This window comes from Zootoca vivipara, chromosome 12 (genome assembly GCF_965207765.1).
Source record: "Zootoca vivipara chromosome 12, rZooViv2.hap1.1, whole genome shotgun sequence".
Lineage (NCBI taxonomy): Eukaryota > Metazoa > Chordata > Lepidosauria > Squamata > Lacertidae > Zootoca > Zootoca vivipara.
In genome coordinates this window covers 12,728,635-12,744,084 of record NC_142595.1, presented here as the reverse complement: position 1 = coordinate 12,744,084, position 15,450 = coordinate 12,728,635, and the positions used below count along the sequence as shown (strand labels likewise).

Here is a 15,450-nt window from a genome sequence, read left to right as displayed (position 1 = left end):
GCTGGGGTGGGTCACTACATATTCAAACACTGGTTCTACGAGGCTGCCTTGAGCGGAGAAGAGGAGAGAAAACACAAAACAAGTTAAGTATCCCTGGAATGTGAAAGGAGCAGCATTTACAGCTGGGACATGGAATCTGGTGGGGCCCTCCAGATGTTGCTATTAATGGTATTTATGTTAGAACACAATTCCTATCGTTGCTGGCCATGCTGGCTGGGGTTGGATGGAGCTTGGTAGTCAAACAACATCTGACAGGCAATAGGTTGCCCATCCCTGATTTACAGGAAAAGTGAAGCTGGGGGAGAAGCCTTGAGAGAACCAAATAGCTTTCAAGTACATCTATGAAAGTCTAAAATTTCATAAACCGGATCCCTCCATAAAGAACCATTTCCAAGGTTCTATGGAAGCATTTGTGGAACCAGTTTCGTTTTTGAATGAATCCTGCATGAAACACTGGTCTCCTTCAACCACTTGCATGAACCACTCTTGTAATGTTCAGTTGAAAATGTTCAACATAAGGGTGGTTTATAAATAGCATGTGCAAAAACCTCTAAGTGAGTGAGTATGCAAAAAACCTCTAGATTTACCTTCCCCTGTTGCAGCCATGGGTCAAATCCTGTTCATGCCCATCTTAAGAATACACACAGCTGGGAAAACCAAGTCTTCACAAGAATGAACAAAAGCACCAGCAGCGTGGGAAGACAGCACCAAAATTCACAGATCCCCCAGCAGTGGGGAAGCAGCAAGCCCCATGTGCATGACAAAGCTCTGCTATTAAAGAAAATTATAGCCCACTTTTAATGATGGGCCGCAAGGATGCCTCTTGCTTAGCACTTTGACAAGTGTGGGGAACAAAGAGTGTGACAAGTTGGGCTCATCTGTAGCGGTTTGGAATGAACTGCCATATGATTACAGTATAGCGCTGCACTTATTAAGACTGGATGACAGGAAAGGCAGGGTTTTTGTTTGTTTGTTTTGTTTTTGCAGAGGCTTGCTTTGTGTTTCAAATTTGCAGGAGCAGAGTACCGTAAGATACAAATTTACATCCCTTGGCATTGTGCACTTTTAATGCATGCAAGAGCGCGATATAGTTAGCAGAGGCATGCACATTCTCAGTGAACGCCTTGCAATTTGCACTGAAGTGACTGCACCAAGAAAGCCGATTTTAGAAACCTGCATTTATTATGTCCTGCTAGTCAGTGAAAAGGGCAGGTACTCAGGCATGGAGGTTCTGCCACCTAATCCCCTGAATTCTGGTTCAGACACCATTGCTTCTGCTGCCAGGGTACCCTGCAGCAGAAACATCTATATGCTTAAAATTTTACATCTGCACTCCACCTTAATCTGGAATTGTGCCTTTTACTTGCGTTCATTAACACAGGTAAAGAACTGCCACCAGCCATTAAATGAGAGGGAAGTCACTCATGGTGGTTAAAAGCTGTTGCATCTTACAGTAATCCACAAATGGAACATCCATGTGGGCTCTATGTGCCCAGTTAGAGGGGAGGCATGCACATCCACTAATTTAGCATGTTTCTTTGGTCTTCACCACTAGTTTTATTTCCCTTGCTGCCTTCCCCTAAGCAGCCCTTTAACTTTCGGAAGTGATGAACTGTCCCAGACAAGTCCCTGTTCTGAGTAGTGCAATAAGGCAGGAAAGGTGCAGGATGAATAACAAGGCACCTGAAACCAACATATTTAGCTTGTGCCATAATTAAAGATGTATGTGAGGCAGCAGTTTAAAACAACCATAAATATATATATTATATCCGCTCATGTGGAAAAACTTGTTTCAAAACAGCATGGATAGTTAATAAGAGAGGATAAATTGGCCTGCTGCCTCAGTTCAGCTTCTAGACCCCATTGGAGCTTTTTTTTCCCCCCGCCTCCCCCCACCCCCCACCAGCTCTGAACCGATCATGCTCAACTCCAGCTCTTTGTTTTATTTGCAAACTTAAAACAAATTGCAGAAAGCAAAACCAACAATAGGCATGCAATATAAGTACACTTGGAGGCAGGTTGAGTAAGGCACCCAGGTCTTTTTGCTTCAGCTGAATAGAAATTGCACTGGCACATGGACAGAGAGAGCTTGTTCCCCTTTGCTCTGGCAAGTTCCCTCTACCACCCCAGCAGTGTGTGTCTTCCCTCCCCTTTGCAAAATGTGCTGTTTAGGAGGCCTCTAAAGTGCTTTAGCAGCAAATGCACAGGAATAGCGGAGTCCCAGTAGAGGGAGTAGAGGACTGCAGGGAGATTTGCCTGCCAATTCAGTCTGCACCTAAGGGCTTTTCTGAGACTTGCCAGATAAGCAAAACAAGCAGACCTAGGGCAAGAGGATTCCTTTCAAGCAGGCCTAATGGCCTGTTTAGCTTGTTAAATTGTTTGTTCGAGGATCAGTTCAGAAGGTGGAGCTATCATCATCCCCTGCTCCAGGGAATCTCAGAAGCCGGGAATAACAAATTACAAAAATCTTGCTTGGCTCTCAATTTTTAAAAAGCTCACTCAATTCCCAGAGAAGCCGGCCTTCTAGGAAGAAGCGGCAGAGAGAGAAGAAAAATGTGTGAGAGGCATGATTCTCCCAACCTTCAGGGAGTTGGGCATTGCTAGTGTCTAGCAATTCTCTCCCTGCCCCACCAATCCACCACTAAGCTTTCTCTTTCTTAGCATTTTGATGGAATTTTAAAATGAAGTTTTCAGCATCCACTTTATAAATGATTTCTAATGTTTTCTACTATATCTTCTTTTTAATGCTTTTGTGTTTCACTCTTTAGTCTTGTTATTTATTGCTATATTTGTGGTTTTCTTTTATAAGCTACTGGGGTTGGAATTAAGTGTGGTAATTACTGTATAAACAATTTGCTGCCTGAAATTAAGAGAAAGGACTGCTTTTGCAAACTCCCAAGAGCAGTGAATGATTCTCTCTCTCTCTCTCTCTCTCTCTCTCTCTCTCTCTCTCTCTCTCTCTCTCTCTCTCTCTCTCTCTCTCACACACACACACACACAGAGAGAGAGAGAGAGAGAGAGACAGAGAGAGAGACAGAGAGAGGGGGGGGGAGAGAGAGAGAGATTAAAAATATGGTGCTCCAAGGCTGCTCAGAACAAAGCTTTGCCGATATAACCATAGCTGCTAATTTGGATGTCGAGGCTGCGGCAGCATGCAAGCTTACTGGAGAGGAAGCTCCACTGAACTCAGGAGGACATGCTGTTGAGTAAAGAAGCATAGATTCAGGCAGTAAATGGGAAGACAGAGATTAGCTGGAAGGAAAGGGGCCTGTTGGACCCATTAGACAAAGACGCAAGTGACATGCAAAGCATACTGTGCTGCCTTTTCTTCGCCTGCAGAGCAAGCCAAAGGCTTAGCAATGAATGTTCTCTGCAGCCAAGACGGGAGTTTGCTTTTCATCCCCATCCCAGATTCTTGTGAACTGGGCAGACATATTCTCCACCCCCCTTGATTTGCTGAAGTAAAGGAAGAGCCACTTCACATGCCTTTTATGGCTCCTGCTTGCCTCAGCCCATGCAGATGCCAAACTGAGCTCCTCAAAGCCAGACATATCCAATTGGTCACTGCAAGAGCTTTTTAGAGAAACTTCACAACTGTGTCAGCTGCTGTGTGTTCTTAAAACCATAATGTATTTTCTGGAGGTTTAATTAAACTAAGAGACCATGTGCTTTATACTAGGAAACCAAACAAATGATAAAGTATTTTTAACTTCTGCTTGGTAAAAACCGTAAAATGGCTTAGTTTGCACACAAAAGGAGAGTCATCTACTTGGCTACTTGGACTACTATAGTCTACGTACACTTACTGGAGAATAAACCCTACTGAGCTCAGTACTAAAGGTAAAGGGACCCGTGACCATTAGGTCCAGTCGTGGACGGACTCTGGGTTTGCGGCACTCATCTCGCTTTACTGGCCGAGGGAGCTGGCGTACAGCTTCCGGGTCATGACTAAGCCACTTCTGGCGAACCAGAGCAGCACACGGAAACGCTGTTTACCTTCCCCCCTATATATCTAACGTGTTTCTCATATTTTAAGACATGTCTTATATATTTTTTTACTCAAGAAAATAAGCCTATGGCTTATTTTCGGGGGTGTCTTATTTTTTGCCGAGCCACGACTGAGCGGGAACCAGCAAAGGCAGCAGCCCGCCGCCGGCTTGGAGCTTGGCAACGTGCGTGCTGCTGCCTTTGCCAGCTCCCGCTCTGTCGGAGCTCGGCAAAGCGCCGCTGCTGCCTTTGCCGGCTCGAGCTCCGAGCCGGCGGCGGGCTGCTGCTTCGCGGCTTCTCCCCCTCCTCCTCCTTCTCCTCACTGCCGCCTTTTCCGGGCTCCGGCTCCTTCTTCCCCGCAGGCTCCTCCGCGGAAGGCCCGTCCGGCAGCTCGGCCTCTGAGTCGCCGCTGCTGCTGCCGCCTCTTTCTCCTTCTCCTCCTCCACCGCCGGGCTCTCCTCCTCCGGGCCCCTCGTCCTGGGCGGGAAGAGCGGCGGCGGGGGTCTCGGCGGCCGCCGGGCTCTCCTGGGTCTCCTGCATGGGGGGCTGCGCGGCCTTCCCGCTCGCCTCACACACGCGGCGCACGAACAGGCAAGGCGGCGCGCTGGGCCGAAAAGGGGGAGGGAGAGCGCAGGCGCAGGCGCAGGGGAGGCTCCCTCTCACCGGGCCATGTGCGCGAGAGCGGACCCGGCGGCGAGTCTCGCGAGAGGGGGCAGGGACCAACTCGGCACAGGAGGGGGGAACGGATTCCAAAAGCGGTGTCTTACTGGGTTGTATATGTTAATCTCCTATGTTAATGGGCTAGGACAGGGTTTGCTATAGGTTAACGCCCAGTTAGGCTTTCCCCTAGGAATTAGGCGTTTCGGTCTTGAGGTAAAGCTCGCTTCACATCCCACCCCCTCGTTAGAACAATCCTGGTGGTTAAGTCCAACATGGCGGCTCGAGGCCCCCGCATTAAGCCCGCCCTTAGGTGGGGTCGGATGGACCATCCCAGAAGGAGGGTGGAAGTGAAAGTGGTGTCGTGAGTAGTGGCATCGTCATTGCGTCCTTTCGCTTGTGGCAGTATTGTCGAAATTGAGCGGGAAAGCAGCAGCCCGCCGCCGGCTTGGAGCTCGGCAAAGCGCGCACTGCTGCCTTTGCCGGCTTCCGCTCCGTTGGAGCTCGGCAAAGCGCGCACTGCTGCCTTTGCCAGCTCCCGCTCAGTCGGGGCTCGGCAAAGCGCGCGCTGCTGCCCTTGCCGGGTCCTGCTCAGTCGGGACTTGGCGCGGCGTGCCCTGCCATACCATACCAGCATGTCTTATTTTGGGGGTATGCCTTGTATTTCGCCAGGTCTTGAAAATTCTGCCATGCCTTATTTTTTAGGGATGCCTTAAAATATGAGAAACACGGTACTTGCACTTTGACGTGCTTTGAACTGCTAGGTTGGTAGGAGCAGGGACCGAGCAACAGGAGCTCACCCCATCGTGGGGATTCGAACCGCTGACCTTATGATCGGCAAGCCCTAGGCTCTGTGGTTTAGACCACAGCGCCACCCACGTCCCTTGAGCTCAGTGCTACTCAATTTCAAATAAACCTGGATTTATTATGCATCTCAATACAACTCACAATCCATTTAAGGTGTAATCCTATTTCTTCAGAAGGAAAGCCCACTAAAATCATGGTAAGATTAGGCTTTGTAGCTAACCTCGAAACAACAATTATCCAGGGAGTTTAGCCACAATTTGAAGAAACCTGATTTCATTTGTTTAGTGCAGAAGATAACACCCAAATTAATAACACATGCTCTCATTTGGATTAAACCGGTATCTGCTTTGAAAATGTTGAGTACTGCCAGAGTTGGCTGGCAGAAAACAGTAGGACGACTGCTGGACCCAAGCTAAAATTGTGAAACCCTGACGGTAGCTAGCCCATTATTAACCACAAGTGAAATCTGAAATCATCTGAAGAAGTGTGCATGCACATGAAAGCTCATACAAAGAGCAAACTTAGTTGGTCTCTAAGGTGCTACTAGACAATTTTATATATATATTTCCACAAGTGAGCTGTGCGTCTCAAGTAAAATATAGGGCGCTCCTACACATCAGGAAGCAGAGTCCTTAAATAGTTGTCTCATTTATACCCAGCCTTCCTCCAAGGTATGCAAGTTCCCTCATCTGCTCTTCACAACAGCCCACTAATATAAGACATGCAAACCAGGGAGTTTCATTGCTAAGTAGGCATTATAATCTTTGTTGTACACATTATTGAGCAGCATCAACAGCCTGGCTCCCACTATGCATTGCACATCACATGTTGGGTAAGCCAAAGGGGGGGGGCACCACCTCATTCCTCCAAGTCTTGGCACATTTGGCTAAAGATCACGCCCCGCCCCACCCTGCTCGCCCTCAATACTGGCACAAAGGGACTACAGATAATCTTTAGCTTCTCAACAGTGACCCAAGCAGCCTTGGTATTTCTTCACAGAATCTTCCCAATTGTTTGATCCAGCAATGTTGTTGACATTCCCTGCCTTGTGAAGTGATCCTCAGCATATTTGAAGGCTGACATATGATGCATGCGGAGACGCATTTCTTCCTCCTTCTTACTCGAGGGAGTTCCATGGTTTGGCTTTGTATGTGGGAGTGCCTGGCGGAGCATGCCTAAATCACATGAATGCACACACTTGTTGTGATGTGAGCACAGAATCGGAAAGCCTGCGGGTGAAGGGGCTCTTTCAGAGGTCTGCTTGCTTCCATTTACTTCCTCTGGCAGTGCTGCTCTTTGTGGCAATGTGTTGCGTGGGCATTTAAGAGATTTCTGAATCAATTCCTGTAAGAAGTGACCCCGAACAACACCAAAGGTGACACCGGGTAGCATTTTATGTCTAGGGAAGCGCTATTAAAAGAAATAGAGAAGCAAAACCACGAACACAAAATGTGATGGAGGTGTCAAGACTTCTGCTCAAAAGCAAGCCTGTATGCGCAGCCATATGATGCGGGGGACAACTTCCACTTGCAAAAATATTTCTGCTCATTATAGCATGCTAGTAAGGATGATCTGGCCCACAAAATCTAATGGAGCATCAGAAACATGTGGAATGCAGTTTGCACATGTTCTCAGACTGCTCTGCTTTCAAGTCTAGGGTGTTATTTGAGAACTAAAGAGGAAAATGTGGGGAAGTTACATTCCCATCTTTGTTACTGTTCTCTTACTGGGCCTTGTTTTAAATGGAAGTGAGAATCAGAGCAGCTCAAATAGCTGAAAATGCCATTCCCGAAGTTTAATTCCTCCCTGAAGAGTAACAACCATGTCATTTCTACCTGGTCATGACTTTTCGTGTGTGTGTGTGTGTGTGTGTGTGTGTGTGTGTGTGTGTGTGCGCCACAGTGACAAGGATAACGATGCCACGTTTAGGGGAAGGAACACTATCAGTGAAGGAGCAATGAAGTAGGGTGGAGTGGGTTCAAGGGACATGGGAAGAATAGCGGGGTGGGAATGGAGAGGAAAGCTGAGGGTGAAAATTCAACTGAGTTGGCAGGAATGTAGTTAGAGCAAAAGGACTGCAAGTAAATTGACAATTTTTCAAAAGCCCTGATCTAATAAAAATTATTCTAAAAAAAGAATATCAAGAGCACAGGGGACTAAGGAAGGGAAAGCAGCTAAGGGAAGTAGAAGGAGGAAATACACCAAGAGGGAAGCTTTCTAACATGTTATAAGCTTCCCCAATCAAGGTATATTAATGTAGATTCCTTTTCTTTTTCTTTTTTGCAAGAGAGCAGTGTTGTTGTGAAGGCAAGATAGCAAGCCACATAGGACCAACATCTAAATTGCCTGTACTTGATTTATTTCAAACACAAGGTGAGCTTAACTCACTAATAACCAAAGTCATTTCTTCATGTTCCAAGAGGAGATTTGCTCAGGGGCTCGAATTGGCTTCCTTGACACATTCATCAACAATTAATCCCAAAGTAAGTGTGTATATATATAAGTGACCATGCATTCTCTCCATAGGCAAAGGTGAAGCTAAGAGGTTGTTGGCTGACATCCACTGCTGAAGTGGACTACTTGCAGGGTCATGGAAAAAAGCTGCTGCTGCAGCAGATCTTCAACTGAGCGCTGGTGAAATGCTGCAGTTCAAATTAAATCTTGGCACAGATCATGGCGGGGGGAGAGGGGGAGGATGCACATGGCTGGAGGAAGAGATGAAAAATGTAAGCCATGAGCAACTTAAGAGATGGAGTGACATAACAAATCCTCTCACCAGTAGGTATATGACCTGAATTTACCTTTTGACCTAGCGTGCTTTCGAACCAATCTTCAGCTCAGCTAACAAAAGGACAAGTGAAGCTTCTTCTCTCTACTTCAGGGGTGGGGACTAGATCAGGCAGGTGGGCCAAATCATTAGATTCCACCTTCTTCACAGTCCATGTCTGACAGGTGGGTTGAGTCACCCATTTGCCTATCAACTGACATCTCTATTATATTAGGTGACTTTAATTCACAAGGACCTTCAGAAATTCATTTCAAAGCATGATCTTGAGCCAATGATTTGAAATGGGCTTTGAAAGGCACCACTGATAAGTCCCTTCCCCTTTGGGGTGAGCCAGGTATTTCCCTGCTCCACACCTGACGTTTTATATGACATCAGGTGAATGGCAGGTACAGCCTGGCAGTCCTCATTAAGCCTGTGGGCTTGAGATTCCTCATCCCTGCTCTATTTTAAGAAAGGTGTGAAGCAAAAATGCCTTGAAGCACAAATGCTTTCCTTCTTGAACCGTGAAAAAAAGCAAAAGGTAGACATTGAGTTTCCTGATTTCCGGAAACAATCTCCCCTAGTTGGAACACTTTATGATGCTCCAAAGATTAGGCTTATACTAGTACTGTATACATAACCACCATGATCTCATTTGTTAATGGTTATTCTCTGTACTTCTAAGCTTGAAGAATTTGGATACAACTCAAAATGTGCTTTCAGCAGTTAGCATATTCGCTGGCAAAATAGGTTTACAATCTCATTTCCTGTTTTCTTTTCATTGTGACATCTGTATAATTTTGCCCCAAATGACTGAGGGACTTCTCTCCTACTCCACAAGAGAAGGGTGATGCTGCCACCAGGACCAATATGGGGTAATTAAACAGAATTGTGTCCTCTCACCATGTTCCGAGACAAGTATCAAAATGTACAAAAATATCAAAACATACACTCCACACACAAGTCACCTTTCCATAAGATAAAATACTTTTACAATAGAAAGATTATCCCCTCTACACAGGGTTTAATAATCCAAATGAGTCATAGACCAGTGACAAACAGTTATTTATAAAAAACTAGTATCTTGAAGCCCGTTAAAAATAACGGGTGCTAGAACATATGTGGTGAAACATATGTTGTGGAACATATGTAGGTAGGTATGACTGAACTGGGGAAGTGGGTAGCCTTGAGGCACCACAAAAAAGCCCTTTTGGCATGATGGCTTCACAGCAGGGAAGCACAGGAGCAGTGAAAGGATGACATTTTTTTTTTTGCAAGGGAGGAGAGTCATTGGGGGGGGGGGGCTGATGCAGCCTGCCAGCTAGCCGTCTTTGAGCTGGAGGCCCTAAACAGGAATGCCTGGGGTTAGGGACCCACAACAATCCCTTGAAGGTAGGGGTGGGGAACCTGACAAATACGTTCTCTGGGGGGAAAGGTGGGCAGGGCCAAACCATACCCCCTTCTTACACACACACACACACACACACACACACACACACACACACACACCTCTCTCTTAGCCCTGAGCTCCATAGGTAGAACATGATACTCTTCCTCTCAGGGTTTTGGGTTCGATCCCCACGTTGGACAAAAGATTCCTGCACTGCATGGAAGGGTACTACAGGGCTCTCCAGGTCCCTTCCAGCTCTATAATTCTGATTCTCTCTCTCTCTCTCTCTCTCTCTCTCTCTCTCTCTCTCTCTCACACACACACACACACACACACAGCAATCTCACACAGTCTAAAACCTGAGCTAGAGTGCAAGAATATGCTGGGGGTGAAATGGGGGGAATAGAGAGGTGCTTAAGAGCTGTAGATTCTTATCCCTTGGGGCTGAGTGCAGGAAGGGTCGAGTTCATGCCCCAGAGAGTTATAGGTAAGGGCTGGTGTTAGCGCAGGGGAAATGCCATGGGTAGCATGGAGACAGGATTCAAAGAGCGCTGCAGGCAAGAGCTGGAGAGGGTGCTTGCTGGGAGAGCCACCTCAGGCACCGTATTTGCGCCTCAAACAATGCCTACCTATAGTGTGGTGGGGAGGGGGGCCTTCAGGCAAAGCAGGCAAGGCGAGAGAGGGAGAGGAAAGCACCCCTTTCTGCGCAAGGTGGTAGGGGCTTGTGGAAACGCAGGCTTTCTGGAGGAGCTTGTTTCTGCGAAGGGAAGCCGGCGCGCGCGGGAAAGCTCTCCATGGGAGGCTGCAAGGCAAAAAGCAGCGAGCGCCTAGAGCTCTCTCTCTCCCGGTCTCTCTCTCTCATTCTCCAGGGGAGGCTGGGCTGGGGGAGGGGCAGGGGTGGGTAGAAAGCGGAAAAGCCTTTCTATGAGCTGCCTGGTGCAGCCAGGCTGCTGCTGCTGCCGCCACTGCTCCTCCTAACCTCCCTCTCTGCGCTCGGCTGCTGCGTCTGGGAGGAGAAGGGGAGGGCAGCCTTCTGAAGCCCGCTTCCTCCCGAGTAGACCTGCCCGGCGGGGTGCAGAGAGGGCCGAGAGAAAGAGAGAGACTATTGAGTCTTTCCCTGACTGTCAACTGTATTTCTTACATCTGCAGCAGTTGATTTTAATGTATCTTGCTATGTTGCAAACTGTGCTGTGCTGAGCGCCTCACTCCCCCTCACTAAATGAGGTGGGAGCGGAGGCAAGGTGCCGTCAGCGAGCTCCGTGGTGGCTGCTTATGTCCTCCCTCGTGTTCATTGGCTGTGTGGGCTAAGGGGCTGCGGCTTCTCTAACGGCAATGCGAGAGGCGAGGGCGAGGGCAAGCGGCGGTTGGCGGGGGGGGGAGCGTGTGTGTGTGTGTGCGCGCGGGTGCAGTCTCTCCGTCCAATCCCTGTGTCTCTGGGGGACATGCGCAGTGACCCAGGGACACACGGGACAGCTTGGACGCAGGGACAACTTGGACATTATTATATAGGATAACTACTGGGCTCTATATTTTATTAACATGTTTTAATGAATTTGAAATGGAATGCTACAATTTTTTGCAGCGATTCTTGTTTTGAAGGTATCACCTTACTTTCTAATGATGAGAAGAAACCAGTCTTGCAGCTACTACCGGATGATTTAATACATACATTGTGTTTCTTTCTGGAGACTAAATCTGGCATAAAATTAAGATCCATAGGTACATTAACATTAATAAGGGATGATCTCTCTTGGGCAATCATTTTCCAAAATGCGTGAGCTTCTATAACATGTCCACCTTAAGTGGAAGAAGTCTGCTTCATTTCTGGCACAGCACAAGCAATTATTATTGCCAACTTTATAGATCTTGCCTAACTTATGAGATGTTAGATGTCATTGCATTGCTGTATGCATACAGTTCAAGCAGCTGTCAACATGGAGCTCACGGCAAATTGATTTCCATGCTCAAAGCATAAAGATCAAACTTCTGGAGGAATTTGCCTTTGCAGAGGCTTTCCCCATTTCTGTTGGTAATATTTTACATTTGCAGTAGTAATGCATATTAAAGGTAAAGGGACCTCTGACCATTAGGTCCTGTCATGACCGACTCTGGGGTTGCGGCACTCATCTCGCATTATTGGCCGAGGGAGCTGGCATACAGCTTCCAGGTCATGTGGCAAGCATGACAAAGCCGCTTCTGGCAAACCAGAGCAGCACACGGAAACGCTGTTTACCTTCCTGTTGTAGCGGTACCTATTTATCTATTTGCACTTTGACGTGTTTTCAAACTGTTAGGTGAGTAGGAGCTGGGACCGAGCAACGGGAGCTCACCCTGTCGCGGGGATTCGAACCACCGACCTTCTGATCGGCAAGCCCTAGGCTTTGTGGTTTAACCCACAGCGCCACCCACCTAATGCATATTAGGATGCAGCTATTTTAGAGGACAAGGAATTGTGCCCAAACAGTTTTTCAAAATCCTTCAGATTTTTTGAGAAGTGAATGTTTTCTTTCTAACTAGCATAGACAGAAAATTCCTTATCTGGAAATAAGAAAAATGTAAGTTGTAGAATTTGTTGATTTAACTCCTGAAACAGAGAATGCCACTATTTTCAAACACATCAGGATAGTAATACATGTTATATTCATGTCATCAACCAAAATTTCCAGTTTCTCAATAGATATCAGAGTCTGGATCTCCTTCCTAAATAGCTGTGTTGTTGTTTTTTTGGCACATTATCTTCTATCACTGACAAGACTGACAAGATTTCAGCCGGATTAAAGTTCATATACCAGCCAGTACTCCCCAGAAAAAATGGCATATTACAATTTGACGTTTTGGCAATCTCAGCTTTTTTTTTTAAAGTAGATTTCTGCCCAACAAATTTTCTAGCCTTTGTGTGTGTCAGCTGGAAGATAATCTAGCAGTCTTTAATAAACACTCAAAAATCAGCAAGAAGCTTAATATCCAGTGGGGTGTTGTTGTCTTCAGAACTTTACAAGGTTTCCTGTCAATACACACATAGTACTTGCTGGCTCCAGCCTTATTGGCAATCTTAGCTGTTTCCTCCAATGCCCGTCTATTCCCAAGAACTATTGATTATGTTTTTTTTAAAAAAAAATCTAAATGTTCAAACATGAAGCACATATTTTATGAATATTATCCCCCTCCTTTATTGAAATTCAAAGCAGCTAAGAGAAGTTAAAGCCTACACAAAATCAATATTGAATTAAAGCTATAACACTTCAAAGCCACAGTAAACAACAAAACAATAAAAGCAACAAAGTCAGATTGATTGAAGTATTACCCCACTCCCCAAGCCTCAGTTTTGGGACCTGATTACAGTGACATAAGTAGGGGTTGCCAACCTTTTTGGGCTCATATGAGAGAGTGTTGTGAGCACCACCCTGGCAGCTCTCCATCCCTTTCCCTCTGCTAGACAAACAGAAAGAGCAAAAGTACATGCATATGGATCTCTCTACTATTCCAAGGAGTCCGGGTAAATATGAGATCTAACAGAATTAAAAACAGATCCACTTGAGTATGCCAGATTTTACACAGCGTCCCCTTAAACCCCACTAAATTAAAGCTTCCAGTAGCAAACTGCACACAGAAGCAAAATGCACAGTAAAAAGCACTGAATGTATGATTTTCGCAGTTTAGTCAATGGAGGCAGATATGACCTGCAACTCGATGACTGTTGGGGGAAGAGGAAACTTGAAGAAATTACGCAATTCAAAGAAGACCCATTTTTCTGAATCTGACACAGGCATGTGTGAATCCCTGCTCTCACACAAATTTATTCTCCCCGCCCCATCCACCTCCATTGGCACCACACCTTATCTTTCCTTGCACCTCTGTTTTCTTCCTCCCTTTCCCTTCTAACATCTCTGTTGCTCTGCTTTCTGCTGCTCAAATGCCAAACTGAACTTTGAAAAACACAAGGAGTTGAAAGAGGAAAGAGGAAAGACTCTCAGAGGCCTCATGGGCACCAGGTCAAGCTCTCAAGGGTGTCAGTGATCTCATGTTGATAATCCTAGCCTTAGAACATGAATGCTTTTGGGCATGCCCAGAATTCAGATCACTCCACTAAGTGAGATCACAGTCTTCTACAGTCTCACATTCAGGTTTACACAGGTCAGAGGAGCTTCAAAGGAAACTTGAGCCCCTTCACCTGCTTTTTACACTTTTATCTACTGCAAAAATCAGGCAAACAGGATTTAAAAGACCTGGCCAGTAAATGAGGATCATTCTGTCTGTTAACAGTTTGCCAAAAATATCAAAATGGCACTAATGATCTAATGAGCTCTCTTTCTATTGTGTAATGTTGTCCATTCTACATTATCAAAAGCTTCCAACTGTTTATCTCCTACATTAGATGTGAAAGCCTTCGAGCCTGACATATTTACACAAAATCTATATCAATTTCCATAACTCTAAATCATCCCCCCCCAACTTTAAGCTAATAACCTACTACCAAAGTCCAAAACAGGTGCTGTCTTAATTTCCTTCCAAGTCAGGACAAAAAATTAACACTTGATGCTAGGATTCAGTTCAGCTGCAATCATTCACTAAACCAGGGGTGGCCAACTTCTAGGAGACTGCGATCTACTCGCAGAGTTATAAACTGGAGGTGATCTACCCCCGTTTTATTGGGGTTCAAGTCAATGTTTTTGAGCTTTTTTTAAGAGATGGGTGCAGGGTAAAAACTTCAGTTGGGGGGGGCACCTAACTTTCAGGGGCAAGAGGATTACTCGCTCACCAAAATATCGCTGCAAAAACTCCGTTCTTTGTTCCATGGAACAGGATAAAATGCAGGGAGGGGAGAGGGGGCAGGGTCGGGTGCTCTTAGACAAAAGCAAAGGAAAAGAAGGCCCCGATCAACCTGTTGGACATCCCTGCACTAAACTATGGGGCATCAAGGCAGACTGTGGGGAAGACGGCGGCAAAGCAGACAACAGAAAATAAAGTCACTGTATGGATAAAACTACTGCCTCTCCCAACAAGAAGATGATCAAACCACATAAGACAATAGGCTGCCCATTTACCTGTTTGTGAGCGTGGTCATAGGAACTGATGTGGTTGTCAAACTCTTGATGCTTCTGGTACTGCTTATCACAGAGCTCACAGTAAAAATTTGCTCGAAGGTCCTCAAGGGCCTTGGCAATCGCCTTTTCTTTGTCCACATAATCCTGCAACAGCAGACAGAGTCTATTACACTTTGTTTAACTAGTGCAACAACAACAAAAATGGTCAGGAAAGGCTCTAGAAAGCATTAAAAATGCCTACTGGCAACAGTCTATTTTGCCGCTACTTTTCAACTCACTGCTTAGGCCAGTAGTACTTCTGGTTACATAACCCTCTGGTTACGTAAACTTCGGGATGCGAAAGCAGCAAACCCAGAAGTATTTTACTGGGTTTTGCCGCGTGCTCATGCACAGAAGCGGTCCTTAGGTTGCGGAAACCTCTGGATCCAACCAGACCTCCGGAACAGATCCCGTCTACAACCGGAGGTACCACTATACCGGTTTTTTTAAGCTGCTAGATGCCATAGGAATGCAGAATCCAAGAAGCCTCTGCCACTGGCCAGGGCTCAAACGGGCCCTGAGGCAGCACCTCCTGCTACCAGGAAAGATCATCATGGCAAGCGGGAGACCAACACGGGCCCATTTAATGGCCAGAGAAGGAGCAGCTGCAGGGAGTTTGTTCCCTTCCCAAGTACAGGAAAGTCTGTCAGTTACCTGCAACTGAAGAACTGAAGAGAAGCACAGGCTCTGGCCTCTGCCATCAGCCATGTGAACAAACAAACCTGAATGAACAGTTAAGGTGATAATAATCTAGGTTT

The 15,450-nt window shown here is 46.3% G+C and overlaps 1 protein-coding gene across 17 annotated transcripts in view; it reads right to left on the bottom strand.

Moving 5' to 3' along the window:
- The window catches only part of GPATCH8 (G-patch domain containing 8), an 81,297-nt gene that overhangs the window by 8,827 nt on the left and 57,020 nt on the right, over window positions 1-15,450 (bottom strand). For all 17 annotated transcript variants that reach the window (XM_088655878.1, XM_088655875.1, XM_088655877.1 and 14 more), the window contains one exon: window positions 14,654-14,797. In XM_088655878.1, the coding sequence (XP_088512004.1) occupies window positions 14,654-14,797 (144 nt within the window). The remainder of the gene's footprint in view (window positions 1-14,653; window positions 14,798-15,450) is intronic.